Below are 15,073 nucleotides of genomic sequence, written 5' to 3'. Positions count from 1 at the left end.
TTACACTTCTTAATAGTTCATATTCCACTTGTAATACTTTTTTTCCCTTAAAACTAAAGGAAAAAGATATTTTACTAACAACTTCAAATTAGTGTAACTCTAAAAATATTGAGATTAGGACAAATGTTTATATGACATTTTTTGCTCAGAATGTCTTCGGAAATAAGCTCCGTAAGTGACGGTAAATCCTCGTGAATCACTCTGTATATCACATTAGATGCTTACAAAATATCTAGAAACTGCCCTTCATTGCAGTCGACATGAGGCTCAGCCCTTTTACGTGATCCAGCTCTGTTCATATGAAAGATATTTGGAAAATTTCAAATGACATTCTGTCACTGCAACTGTCTTCCATAGACGATTTCTTGTTTCGAAAGTTGGGAGTACACGATTTCCTTTAGATGAACTCAAATCAGAAGTAACAAGATCTGGAGAAAGCAATTCCTCAAACATCTTTAGGAGAACCAGCTGCATAATATGAAAGGAGTTGAGTTTGAATATTATGTTGAATGTAATGGCGAAAGGACAGTTATAACATCGTTTGTAAGAATCTAATATAATAATAACTAAAGCATTAAATTTCAATAAAATACTTCAGCTTAGTAATTATTATGTTCTATCTTTTATTGATTCTTCCCTTGCCATATTTCAGTTAAGAATCATTTAATTGCATATTGTTTATTTCTAATCACAGAATAGGCTACTAGCACCTATAGTCCTGTCACTCTAATTTCCGGCAGCCAATCACATTGCAGGTCGGCTACATTTAAACGTGTGCGTCTTGTGATTTGCTATGAAGTCATTATGCATTTCCTAAGGCTCGATAAATACTTAATATAATCGCCCATCATTTTGACTCTTTCATTGGCGTTCGCAGAAAGCACACGAGGACGTTATTTGCCGCACAAATTTTTGCTGAATTACAGTGCGTTTGATTTATTATCATAGGAGGTACGACACGATAATGTTTAACGGTACGGCAAATAGATTCCTCGTCTAGTAGCTCGGCAACGAAAGAACAAAAATGGTGAACGATACTAACTACATAGACTTTATAGAGCCTTCACTTCCTAAGACGTAAGCAAAGAGGAGGAGTCACGCTGGGAATAACAGCATCGCGACTATAACATGTACTTTCTGCATACAATAATTTTAGAAACCATACATAGGCGAAATATTCGAACCTTCTAACTTTCATTCTCTCCTTTGCCGCTAACTACACTAAGCTGTTTATCTCACATCAGACCAGTCGATTTGCATAATATACCGTAACATACCTGTGTGTAACTCTCCCAAATTAACTAACAAAGTTATTTTCACTTTTACACATTCACTCATGCCCACACACACCAATGCACATAACTTTGCACTCATCACGAAAGATGTAATCAACTTGCAAGCATGATAATATAATAAATGTTTCAAGTTCAATCTATAAGATTTATCTATTTTGCAAATGTTTATATGCTATAAAATTGTATATGGAATATTAACGTTTTCGCCTTTTCGGCATCATCAGATATTGTATAATATTGTCTGATTGTCATTAAGTATTTTACAATTCATTTTGTTTTCAGATAAATCTAGTTCAATATTGTTAATATTCCATATACAATGTTATAGCAAATAAATATTTGCAAAATAGATAAATCTTGTAGATTCAACTTGAATATTGAACTAGATTTATCTGAAAACAAAATTAATTGTAAAATACTTAATGACAATCAGACAATATTATACAATATCTGATGATGCCGAAAAGGCGAAAACGTTAATATTCCATATACAATGTTATAGCAAATAAACATTGGAAAATAGATAAATCTTATAGCTTGAACTTGAAACTTTTATTATATTGAACTAGATTTATCAGAAAACAAAATGAATTGTAAAATTACAAGCATGAGTTTAAAAGAAATTCATTGAAAAATTAGCGCGCATTCAACATACCTTTAATTTCAAGATCTACCTTCTCCATAACAAGATCAAACTGGTTTCTATGTGCTTCAGTGGGAGGCAGAGGATGTGACTGCACCCAACCACCACAAGCAAACTCATAGAAATCTTCACAAGGGTTGACACTCAAATTCAGACTTTGTAATAAAGTTGCAGCTAAATAAAAATGATAAAATGTAATGAAAAATAAATTACAAGAAAAAAACTATTCAGACTTTAATAAAATTGCAGCTAAATAAAAATGATAAAATGTAATGAAAAATATACTATTACAAGAAAAAATAATTCTGACTTTGTAATAAAATTGCAGCTAAATAAAAATGATAAAATGTAATGAAAAATAAATTACAAGAAAAAATTAACAAATAAAATAGCTACTAAAATCTAGGAATAATCATGGTTTAAGATTTTCATCGTGTCCAAAGTTGTTTGAAGCTTTTGAATTTTTGCAGCTGTCGTGGATACAATGTGTTTCGAAGCTGTGTATCATCTCCATCAAGAAAGACATGGAAAGGGAAACCTAACTAACTGTTCCAGTTCTGGAGAATAGATTGTGTAATGAATCAAAAGGGAGATTTCTCTCTTTCCTTACCTTCTTTGATAATGATCAGAAACGTAGCTCCGAAATATCGGATGTCTCTAAATCTATGATGTTACAGTGAAACAACCAAAAAATTTACCATCATTGAAGGAATAATCTTTGCTGCAATGGTAAATGAGTCACTAGGATTTTTGGTACGAGTTCACCATATATTAATCGAAACTGATAAATTCAAGACATCAATACAAAAGAACGGTTTAAAGAAATTAACTCAATAATATTAGACGCAATTTAATTTTAAGCTTAGATCTACTTGCAGTTTTTTTTTTTTATACTCCATATACTTTTATTTTACTGTTTCTTCATATATTAGCTCATGCGATAAGTATAACATTGTAAACTAATTTCATAATAATGGTCCATGGGCGTGAATTTGAACTGCCACTGGGGGAGACCCTGGTGTACCAGCATCATGCGGAAGTACTGCGCGAAGTCTGCAGCCAGGTAGTGCCACTCGAAACTTCTGTCCAGCAGCCAGATCTTGGGGTCCTCTCGTTTTAGATCGGATTCGCACTCGCTCTTGTGAAGGTACACCAGACACACCTTTCCGATGCCTTGGCAAGCATCCAGTTCGAAGATCTTGCACTTGACGCCGAAGTTGGGGCGCTGCCTGGGGTCGACCTGCTCGCTGCAGATCTCGATGTCCAGCAGCGTGGGGCATTCCGCATCGCCCATGCTCTTGACGCCGGCCAGCCGTTGTAACTCAGACATAGAGTTGATCTTCATGTTGCCGATGGGGAGCACCTCGCCTTGTGGATATTCTCGACCATGGCTTCATTAAAGATCGGACATCCTCTCTCCTTTCTTCGTGGAAGTTTTGTTCTTGTGAACTTTCTACCCGTGCTCAAGCAGGTACGCTACACATTAAATGAGAAAGATCTCTTCTAACGAAATAGAGTTAGGAAATGATCCCAGGATGGAGGCAGCATTCCCTCGCTGAACCGCTATTCCAATGCGTTGACGAAGGAAATTGATACATCTAGGATCGCCGGTACGGGACAGTAGGAGTGTACCAATTTGGGTGAGTAGATCTTTAGCGTCTCTACACCACGGACCAAAGGTCTCAACTGCAAAAGCGACGAAGATGTAATTTGATGTTAAATGTTCATATTTGCGTCGTTTAGCATGATAAGCAGTAGTATCATATGAAGAGAAATGAAATATTATCTAGAAATATACTGTAATCTACCAGTACTTGTTAAGTATAGTTGTCCCATATTAGGTGGGTGGGGTAAGTGGACAGTAGTTTTACATCTCCAGATAGAAATCATATAAATATAATTTCCTATCTCGTTTAAATTAGAATGATTTACAAATTGTTCTCTTGTCCATTCAAAATAATAATTATAACAACACTGGTTAGCTTTTCACTTTTTTCTTTCCAACATCTTAGTGGACCAGTTCCCCAAAATTTTGGAGTAACTGGGCCACCCTTTTTATTCCTCTATGTATGTTACTTGCATTTGGTTTTTTGACTGGGGTAGGGTGACCAGATTCACATCGATACAAAAGAGGACACAAAGCTTCAAAAAGGAGGACATTGTTCGAAAAAAGAGGACAAACTATGTACTTAGATTTAGGACTAGGCCTATATTATACTGTAAATTACGTCAGTATCTATTATCGTACAAAATATTTACAGTACAGATTTAGGCTTATATCATACTTAAAAGTACCTGGTACCTATGTTAATATTACAAACTAACTATGGTAAAACTTGATAATAATGATTTTAGAGTTAGCAGCTATGTACATATTAAAGTCAAGGGAACTATAAATTATTAAAGAAGAAAGAAAATATCTATTTAGATTTAGGCTTAGGTCTATATTATACTGGTACTGGTACTTAAAATTATGTCAATATCTATTTTATTACAGTATACTTACGATAAAACTTAATAATATAAAATGATTTTACAGTTAACTACATATGAAAGCCAAGGGAACTATAATTATAATCAAAATACATAAGACGACTGCACAAAATGTGAATTTAATATTACTTTTTAAACAAATAGAGTTATGATCATTGGCAAAGAGTATATTTCGTCGATGCTGCTGCCACGTACAGGCAACTTACTTGAAAAAAGCGTCAAATCAGATAATTTCAAAATAGCAGATGTACCGGTATAAAAGTTATGAAAAAGAGGACATTTCTTGATTTTTAAAAAATCCGCCCGGACCCCGGACAAAGGCCTAAAAAGGAGGACAAAAGAGGACGTCTGGTCACCCTAGACTGGGGTAAATGGACCATCAGCATTGTTGTTAATTTACCAATGTCTCCAACTCTTCCCACCTCTAATTTTACAATGATTGTTTCTTTATTTATTACAGCTGAAAGTAAAAGGTGTCAGAACTATAGCCACAGTATTGCTCTTTGCCATTAATTAATCATTTGTAAAATGGGGAACCATATTATATTTCACAGTCTGTTGTTTCTATTGCTTAAATTATAAGTGTAAGCTAGAATAAAGCAGACGAAATATAGCTCTAAACTGCTTCCTATTCCTGTTGCTGGGAGCAATGCCTTATATCACAGTATCATAGGTACCAGAACAATTGAAGGACAAGGTACTTGGGGGACAATCCAAAGAAGACACTTCACAGAACACAACACTCCCCTCTACTCCTAAAATCCCAGAGGTCACTTGCTGCTCCTGATGTTGGAAAAGCATAATCACCTGGATTCCAGGATGCTGCTTACTGAATGAAACAACGTGTTAGGCCTATATCATACTTAGGGGAATTACAGACTCATTTTGCTTAGGGACATTGCTGATCGTAGTTATGTCAAGGAAACAGAATTCAAGAGAATGGACTCCTCGAGTTTTACTCACTTTCATTTCTTTTGCTGTATCAGTACCGGTATTCTTTCTCAAAATACATACAGGAATTTTGTTGTGTTCCAGCAAAACTAGAGTCGACGGCAATTGGGAAGGCGGTTGTCTGCTAGCGTTTACATCGAGAGAGACAGATAGAGAGAGCAAGGCAGCATACAACATTGCCACATCGTACTTCACGCGCACGTGTAATACAAATAGCGCAGGAGAGTATTTAAATTATCAAAAGACAATAATGACCTTAGCCGTTGATTACTGTAAGCATGACATCAAACATAAACTCTTTCCTTCACTAATAATATTCTTTGCACAGTTTTCAATCCCACACCACATGCTTCTGCAGTCGTTTCTTGCGCATTGGCAACGTTGCAGCCAGCATCAAGATGGCCGGCAGCGTTCTGCTCGTCAATGTTTCAAAAATAATTATATACCTTAAACACTATTTTCCGCGCCTGCCTGTGCAGTACTTGTCTTTTTACAGTCTCTTCTTTCATTTATTTATCTTACACACACACAGTAAATGTTAGTTTACTTATTCAATGTATCGAAACACTCACACGTGAACAAACGAACTCTGGAAGTACTCGTTATAGACTGATTCTTATTGGTTCTACTGTACAAGCTTGTGACGTCACATGCCAGAAATGCTACGGCGCATGTAGGAGCCGACCGCCTTCCGAACTGCTGTCTAGTCTAGTGCAATGAAAGGCCGATGAGTAATTATCGACTATGAGATTTTGGACTAGATCAATTAGGTATTTTATATACTGTACAGTATCAATTGTTTTACCAAGTTCATCTACTGTTTAAGTCTCAATGGCTAATTCTTAAGATTTTCTCTGATGCACACAAAACTATTAATAGCATATCCAGTTTGAGTTTTACATCACCAGGAGATTTTAGTTACATCATTTCTAGGCTCATTTTGGCATATATTGGAAAAATGATACACTCTTCAAGCATCATAATTTTTCTGCATAATGTATTATTATTATTATTATTATTATTATTATTATTATTATTATTATTATTATTATTGGACTTTTAACATTATACTGTATTTTTTTATACTGGCCAAGGAGCTGGCCTGACGAAATAACCCTGAACTTGGAGAACCAGGATGTTTGAATTCGGAGTCATCATCCCCTGGAATTAAAACTGCAATGAGGGAAAGAAGATTGAAGGAAGGACAATGGGTTAACAGATGATTGGAGAGAATGTTTACAATTAATTTTCAAAAACTAGAATATTGGGCACTGGAAGATGTGTACACATTGTTAAATCAGTTTTAGACAGACAGATAGATTATTATTATTATTATTATTATTATTATTATTATTATTATTATTAATATTATTATACAAGTTACAAATTTCAAAGATTTAGGGTGTGAAATCGGCAACACAAGAGAACTAGACCTACAAAAGAAATTACAGAGTTTTTATCAAATATGTGTGACAATTACAAGGACAATTTTAAACAAAACACGAAAAGATACAATTTTTTAATTTTATTAAGTCTTAACGGTTCCAAATCTTCTTTATGGTTCGGAATGCTGGGTTCTTACAAAAAGTCAAAAACATAAAATACGTATAAGTATCAGAAATGAGATTCATGAGGGCAGTTACTGGATATAGAAGGTTAGATAAACAATATAATGAGTCAATAAGAGAACAATTGAACATATTTAATTTAAATAATAAAATAAAAGAATATCAAGAAAATTATTATGATCATGTGTCATGGATGCCAGATTCCCGCATTCCCAAAAATTCCATACATATAAGGCTGAAGGGAGACGAGAGAGAGGAAGACCTATGAAGCAAGATGGAGGGACCAGTTTCTTTGAGAGGACAGAACAAGTCGAAAGGCCTAATCCCTGAAGTTGATTATTATTATTATCATTATTATTATTATTATTATTATTATTAGTCAACAGACTTCTGTACAAGTTTCTGACATTGTCAGAATGTTAAAGTTGCATACAAATCTAAAAATTAAAAGTTAATAGTACTGGTACATTGAAATTGAACAAAATATTCTACTGGTAATTAAACATAATGATTACAATGAACTACACCAGACGTGGGCATTTAAAGAGATGCGCCGTACTACTCTGATTGCTGCAACACGCATCACCTGTTAACATAATACTCAGCGGTGGATCGCGTGAAGTATTGAAACACGAAACGTTAAGTAATTACGCAGGACAAAAAGATACAAAGTTTTCTACAAATGTTATTTTTATGAATAATGACAATGAAAGAAAACAAATTTTCCAAAACAAATACAAACTATTTTACAAAAAGCTGAAACATAACTGTATTTCTAATTTAAACAATTACTGTAAAAACCTTATAAATTGATATAAAACGTACAATTCCACAACAGTTAAAAAGTAATGCCATAATCTGAACCTATTTGTTTTGAAAAGGCCTCAATGACTAATTTGCATCCTTTGAAAATAAAATTAAGAAACTAAGGAAAAATAGATTCTTAACAAAATATCAAGCAGATTATTAAGAAACAGAAAAGCAACAATTAGGCTATTTTTTAAACTTCTTACTGTAGTTCTTTGTTGTTTTTGTCAATTTACGTCAATTGACTCATGCCTTTAAAAGAAAGGATTCGTTTATTCTTCGTCACGTAAATCAGCAAGTGTTTCAAAATTTGGAGTTATGTCAGACATTGCAATTGTGAACTAATAGTATAAATTTTCGTCTGAAATGCGTGATCTTGATTTGGATTTTACAATGGCGAACTGAGAAAAAAAACTGTTCATAAATAAAGGTTGAGCCAAACATAGAAGCAATTTTCATAACAAAACTCCGAAGATGTTAATATTTTACTTTGCAAAGTTGTTTAAGCTTATATACATCTAAACAGCCATATTTGTGCACTTGCATTTGGGGTTTCGCGGCCAGACACGCTAACCGTTACTCCACAGGTGTGGACTACTATTATTATAACAAATAAAATAAAAAAAAATTATTCCATTAAAACGAGTCTTTTCATAATGTCGCTCAACGTGCTAGTAAAATTTTATAGCATAATAAGCACCTAATGCTTTCCCCTTCTTCGCAACAAAAGAATTCATTTTCCCATTCTTTGTGGAAATAATATTTTTGGACTTTTTTACTTCAGGAGCTTCCTTAGAGAGCGATATTTTTTTTAGTGAAATCCACCGCTGACTGCCACTACATCAACCGGTCTGACAGGTACCCCAGCTAGGGGTGTGGAGGGAGGGAGATCACGTCCTTGCGTTCGACTCAGTTCGACATGTACTACTGATGTCCACGTCTGAACTACACTTACAATTTAGACTGAAATTATACAAAACATTAGAAATAACAAAAATTACAATGAATTACGTACAGTTAGATGATAGAAAGCTTATTAGTCTCTAGCATAACTTATCAAATCTTAGAATGGAAAATGTTTTATAAATCTTCTAAACAGTGTACTGATGTTGTTGTACATGTCTAAGTTCTAAAATTTCTAACTGAAATGTTTTCAATTGGAGGTACCGGTACCATATTTCTGTACAAAAGCAACTTTTATAGAAAAATAAAGTATCTACTGGTATCTTCTGCTGAATTGAATAGGGTCCTACAAAGTAAATTGTTTAAATATTTTCAAGCCCTAAAATTTTGCCTCAAGAAGTTTCAATTAGACGCATAATTATGTAAATAATAACTTCAATGACACTAACAATTTTGCGCATATGCATATCACATGAAATTACATAATTCAGAAATCATTAGGGCCATTTCTTAGTAAATAATTTTGTATTATTTTTTAAATAGACATTAATTAATTATACATATCCCGAAATTAATTAATTAATTAAAATGTTTATACTGTATGTGTATCATTCTCAGATGAACCAACTCGTTGATACTGAATTTGAACAAAATCTGTCCAATAGTTAAAAAAAAAAAAAAAATATCCCTGCTCTCAGGCAAATTGTTGGATGCCAAAAACCTCTTTTGCGATATCGCAAATGCGAAAACTGTATATTTCTGTAACATCTCTAAATGTTTCATTGCGCCATCACATATTTTCTCTTTATACAGTACTTAGTGTAATGAAAAAATAGAACAAAATAAAACTAAAATTACCTGAGAATTCTCAACTGTTCCACTCGGAGAAACTACTTCATATGAGTAAAAATGAAATAACTACTTTCACGTTGATAAAAACACCTTAAAAGGTTACTTACCTGTTTCCTTACATTCCTCTGTTCGACAAACACCATCATGTGTCTTGTGATGCATAATTTGTAATGGCCATGGCAAGATCCCTAGAAAATACACTATAAGTTAGCTAATAATGAAAAAAAGTGCAACATTTAAAATGAAGAAAGTGTACAGAAACCAGATTTCACACAGTTTCTCAGTAAATTTAATATACACGTAGAAACACAATTTGATAAGTTGTCGTCGTCTTCCTAACAAGCAGTGGCGGCTTGTGAACTTGTGGATTGGGAGAGCTGCAGTAGATTTTGGTACATACAAATTTCACTTCTTTATCCATTACTAATAAGTATAGGACAAAAATAAATGCACTACATATCGAAAAACCAAAACTTCCTGACTTAGTTGGGAGATGTCTGTGGGACCATTTGCTAAACCCTAAGAAAAACTAATACCATCGATTTCAGTCTGAATTTCAGATCGGCAGACACTCAACTTACAATCTACCAGTTCATTCTGAATTGTCTTAGAATAACCTTAAACAGTGACATGTTCCAAATGATTTTTGAGAGGCTCGTTTAGATTACTCACGAACTGTAGCAACCCACGAAACACATCAGGGTTCTTCGAATCGTTTTTTCATCATGTCCCCTAAGGGCAAGTTCATATTGGCCACAAAATTTGATACAATCAATATTTTTTTTTAAATAATTTCACGATTTTTTCTCACTTCTTGATTATGTTTGAGAAGGTTTGTTCTGTTCGTTTCACTTAATTGCACAGCAGTATGAGTTGCGTAACATAGCCAATGAAACAACATTTTTCAGGTGAGACTGCGAAGATTTGTGCATTTTGCTTTTTAGGGGCAAATGTCCTAAATCTGTCACACCACTCCTAGTCCATGCAGCATCACCACCGAAGAGGAGGCAAGGAAAACAGAATACAGATTTTTTTGTTCACATCCACGTAACCACAAATGCTTAGCATAAATTTCATTGTTATACTTCCTTACATATAGGCACTATTTCGGCTGGATGAAGCTTAAGTAAGATTTAAGTCGGGTAATGGACGACCCTTTAATTTCACTTCATTACATCAATATTCTCCGCAAGGGAAAGTTGAGAAAAATAAAATTAATATTCTGTAATTCATACACACACTCATGCTTGCAAATTTGCACTGGTTAAGTTACGGTATTAAGACGTCACACCAAAGCAACACTCAGATATACTGATGGTCAACAATTTTCTAAAACTGGAAAAGAAGTCTCTTTCATATTTTACGTGCTATATCAAAAGGATTCTACTCGTGCAATCATTTTGAGTTAAGGTAAATATTAGGTTCTGCTGGAGGCGGGATATATACGTAATAATAAGGCAAAAGAGAATATTAATTTCGTTATATTAACTCGATAAGATTCTACAACAATAAGTATGTGAAAAGAAGATAAAAATTTTGTCATTAAGTTTCAAGGGAATAGAGAATCCATTTGACGCAGCATTACAATAGCAGTGTGGGAGGAGAGGAAAGATCCCTTGTGGCCTGGCTGCAAGCCACTGCAGCGAGATATGGGTTTTAAACAGCGGCAGTTTCCCTCTGCTTCCCTTCACCTCTCTACCCCCTGACCATGCAAGAGACACTCTCTATGAGCTGACCACCCTGCAGATCCCAGGTAAGACTTTGAATGCAGTGTCAATTCCAATACAGTCGACGCGCAAAAAGATTATGCATAAGATAATAGTACATATTCCCGGCCAGATGAAATATAAAGCAATTTACCAATAAAAGCTGTAACAATTCTTCTACAAATTAAATAAATATTATTTTTATTCTCCTGTCAAAGCAGGAAGTGCTGCAGTTCTGCAGCTCTTATGGACGAGCCGCCCCTGCTAACAAGTATTAGGCCAAGTGGCCTGTTACGGTCTCAAACTAGAATTTTCAGTCCATCTCTTCTTCGGACGACCTAGAGATCTTTTGCCATGCAGATGGTAATGAAACAGTGCTTTTGGAATTCTGCATCAATCCATTCGTTCGAGATGATTCTTCCACTGAAGTTGATATTTGCTGATGAACTGCATAATGGGTTCTATTTGAAGTTCTTACATAATGTCCTCATTTTTTGATAAGTTGATATGATATAAAACAATGTATACAATTTGCGTGTACAAATGTGAGCCACTAACAAGTAGGGAAAAGAACATTTAAGACTTCTGAAGAGTTTGACATATGATATTAATTTATTTGCCAAAACAGATAGTCTGAATTCGTGAAGAATTGAAAGTATGGCTGTGATGATGATTATAGCGGTGATGGTAATGGTGGTAGTGTCGGTGGCAGCAGCAATAACAATGACAATGGTGATGATAGGATAAAAATAAGACGAAAAACAGTAACTGTAAACTTTCCCAATAATTACTTTGCAACATTCTTTGTTTAGTATTTTAATAGTAATATGATTTACAAGAGCGGTATGTTGAAGTTTTCATGTTCGAGGAAAAGTTTGAAAAAGCGAAATGTAGTTGAGCTTTTTTAATTTCCGAGAATTGAAAGAAAACATACCGCTCGTGTATCGTACATTATTTTGTGCGAAGATCATTTATTACATACCTGAAAGAGGAATTTCTAATTAGTTGCAATGAAATCTCCATCTTGGTTTCTGTTCAATGACGGCAAATTTGCAAAACAAAAATATCTATCTTCAACATTGTTGCTTTAAAATGTTTTCTGTGTTTACTATATTCCACCAGGCCGTGATATACATCTGTCTTTGTTTTCCCCCAGTCTATAAATGCGAACTTAAAACAAATGGTAAGGTTATGTGGAGTTGTAGAGTTTACTTAATTTTTGCAAATATTTAAAAACAATAATTAACAGTGCAATTTAGGTGAAATTGCAGTATTAAGTTTCCAATTTATAATTATTACTATAATGAACGTCTCTAAAAATAATATGTTAAAAGCCTAAAGCAGTAAAATCAATATGTCACTTAAGCGGTAAGAAGAGGGAAATTGTTGTGTGTGTTAGGTTGGGAATACTGAATGTGGAATTTTAGACTTTCCGCGGATTGGTTTTGTGCGGAAACCAAGCAAATACGCACGATCTCGCACAAATAGCATTTTGCCTTCTCGTATGACTTTCGCCTAAGGTCTGGCATGTTTTACAGCTGCTAGATTAATTTAATTAAAAATAATTTATCCATAAAGCATAACTGGTATTCAGAGTAAGAACAGTTTCTGTGTCAAACAAATATATAATTTTTGCTATAATAACAATCATCTGTATGACACATTCGATTACACAGGCCTTTGTAAACTCACACATTTTATGTAACAAAATAAGAAAAGGTGATTTCAACATCAGATTATAAAGTGGCATCCAATTTTAAATGTTAAACTCGTATGGAGTCATATAGATTTTAAAGTTGATATATACTGTGTCCACACTAAGAGTATACAGAAATAATAGCTTATAATTTCACAACTGTATATTATAATTCCTTAAGATAAAGCTCAATCAATAAAAAAACACTCCAAGATTTCGTTTCATACCTTTTCCATGGCCATTGTTATGTGCAGTATTTTGTTTCAAGCTTATTGTTGCACGGCCATTGTTGTGTGAAATGTTGTTGCATGAATGAAAAATTTGCATTTATCAGTCTAGTTCCTTGTCAATAGAGATGTGAACGGTACTTACTTACTTACTTACTCACTGGCTTTTAAGGAACTCGGAGGTTCATTGCCGCCCTCACATAAGCCCGCCATTGGTCCCTATCCTGAGCAAGATTAATCCATTCTCTATCATCATATCCCACCTCCCTCAAATCCATTTTAATATTATCTTCCCATCTATATCTCGGCCTCCCTAAAGGTCTTTTTCCCTCCGGCCTCCCAACTAACACTCTATATGCATTTCTGGATTCTCCCATACATGCTACATGCCCTGCCCATCTCAAACGTCTGGATTTAATGTTCCTAATTATGTCAGGTGAAGAATACAATGCATGCAGTTCTGCGTTGTGTAACTTTCTCCATTCTCCTGTAACTTCATCCCTCTTAGCCCTAAATATTTTCCTAAGCACCTTATTCTCAAACACCCTTAACCTATGTTCCTCTCTGAAAGTGGGAGTTCAAGTTTCACAACCATAAGCAACAACCGGTAATATAACTGTTTTATAAATTCTAACTTTCAGATTTTTTGACAGCAGACTGGATGATAAAAGCTTCTCAACTGAATAATAACAGGCATTTTCCCATATTTATTCTGTGTTTAATTTCCTCCCGAGTATCTTTTATATTTGTTACTGTTGCTCCAAGATATTTGAACTTCTCCACCTCTTCAAAAGATAAATTTCCAATTTTTATATTTCCATTTCGTACAATATTCTCGTCACGAGACATAATCATATACGATGTGAATGGTACAGCAACTCAAATCAGATAATTGTTGCAAGAGAGCTAATTTCCATGATGAGATGATACGGCGTATCAATGAAAATCCCAGATATGTCGATTTGTTGCTGTTCAGTGATGAAGTAACCTTTCATGTTTGCGGGAAGGTTAATCATCATAATTGCCGCATATGGGGTTCTCAGAATCCCTACAGCATGATTGAACATGGAAGGGACTCGCCAAATGTCAATGTCTGGTTGGGAATGAACAAAAATGGAATAATTGGCCCATTCTTTTTTATGGAGCCTGCAGTGTCGGGAATCATGTACCTTGATATGCTGGAAAACTTTACTATTCCTCAATTTCCGCCAGGTTTAACATTTCACCAGGATGGTGCTCCACCACACTTCCATCGAAATGTTAAAACGTTTTCGGATATAATCTTCCGAAGAAATTGGATTGGTAGAGGTGGGTCAACTTCCTGACCGCCTAGAGCCCCGGGATTTAATTCCCTTGGACTTTTATATATGGGGATTTATTAAAAATTTTGTGTACAGAAGAAACGTTCGTAATTTGATTGATTTGAGACGACGTATCATTCAAGCAGTTGAGCTTATAACACCTGATACGTTGGTGAACACCTGACAAGAGGTTGAGTATCATTTTGGTACCTGTCGAGCTATAAATGGAGCTCATGTTCAAATGTACTAGTGGAAATAAAAACTATTTTAGTTACTCTGTACAATGCAGAAGAAATTTATTTAATAAACCTTATCCAAGTTACGATATAAGCTGTTATTTCTGTATACTTTTACAGTCTTACTAAGAAACCGTGTATAGTTTTTATACCAGACTTATGCAGAGTTGAGACAGAAAACGTTACTAATAAACAGTGAATAAGCTATGGACGTATAAACAGGCTGTAACTATACAATGGGAATTGCTTTGCAGTAGTTATATACACGAAACCCCTTGTTTAAGCGTTGTATATAGGGAAAAAATGGCCGCCCCTTTAACAGCTGTTCATATCGACTGTCATTTTATGATGATGTTTACCTTGTAATCACAGAAGAACAAACCAAAGATCACAGA

The 15,073-nt window shown here is 34.5% G+C and overlaps 1 protein-coding gene across 4 annotated transcripts in view; it reads right to left on the bottom strand.

Annotated features, from left to right (window-relative positions):
- The window catches only part of LOC138711787 (neprilysin-11-like), a 96,146-nt gene that overhangs the window by 68,465 nt on the left and 12,608 nt on the right, over positions 1 to 15,073 (bottom strand). For all 4 annotated transcript variants that reach the window (XM_069842995.1, XM_069842993.1, XM_069842994.1 and 1 more), the window contains exons 3-4: positions 9,620 to 9,700; positions 1,951 to 2,112 (exon numbers count right to left, since the gene is read on the bottom strand). In XM_069842995.1, the coding sequence (XP_069699096.1) occupies positions 1,951 to 2,112; positions 9,620 to 9,700 (243 nt within the window). The remainder of the gene's footprint in view (positions 1 to 1,950; positions 2,113 to 9,619; positions 9,701 to 15,073) is intronic.

This window comes from Periplaneta americana, chromosome 13, assembly GCF_040183065.1.
Source record: "Periplaneta americana isolate PAMFEO1 chromosome 13, P.americana_PAMFEO1_priV1, whole genome shotgun sequence".
NCBI classification, from domain to species: domain Eukaryota; kingdom Metazoa; phylum Arthropoda; class Insecta; order Blattodea; family Blattidae; genus Periplaneta; species Periplaneta americana.
The sequence above is the reverse complement of the archived record's forward strand: the minus strand, read 5'-3'. Positions and strand labels throughout refer to the sequence as shown.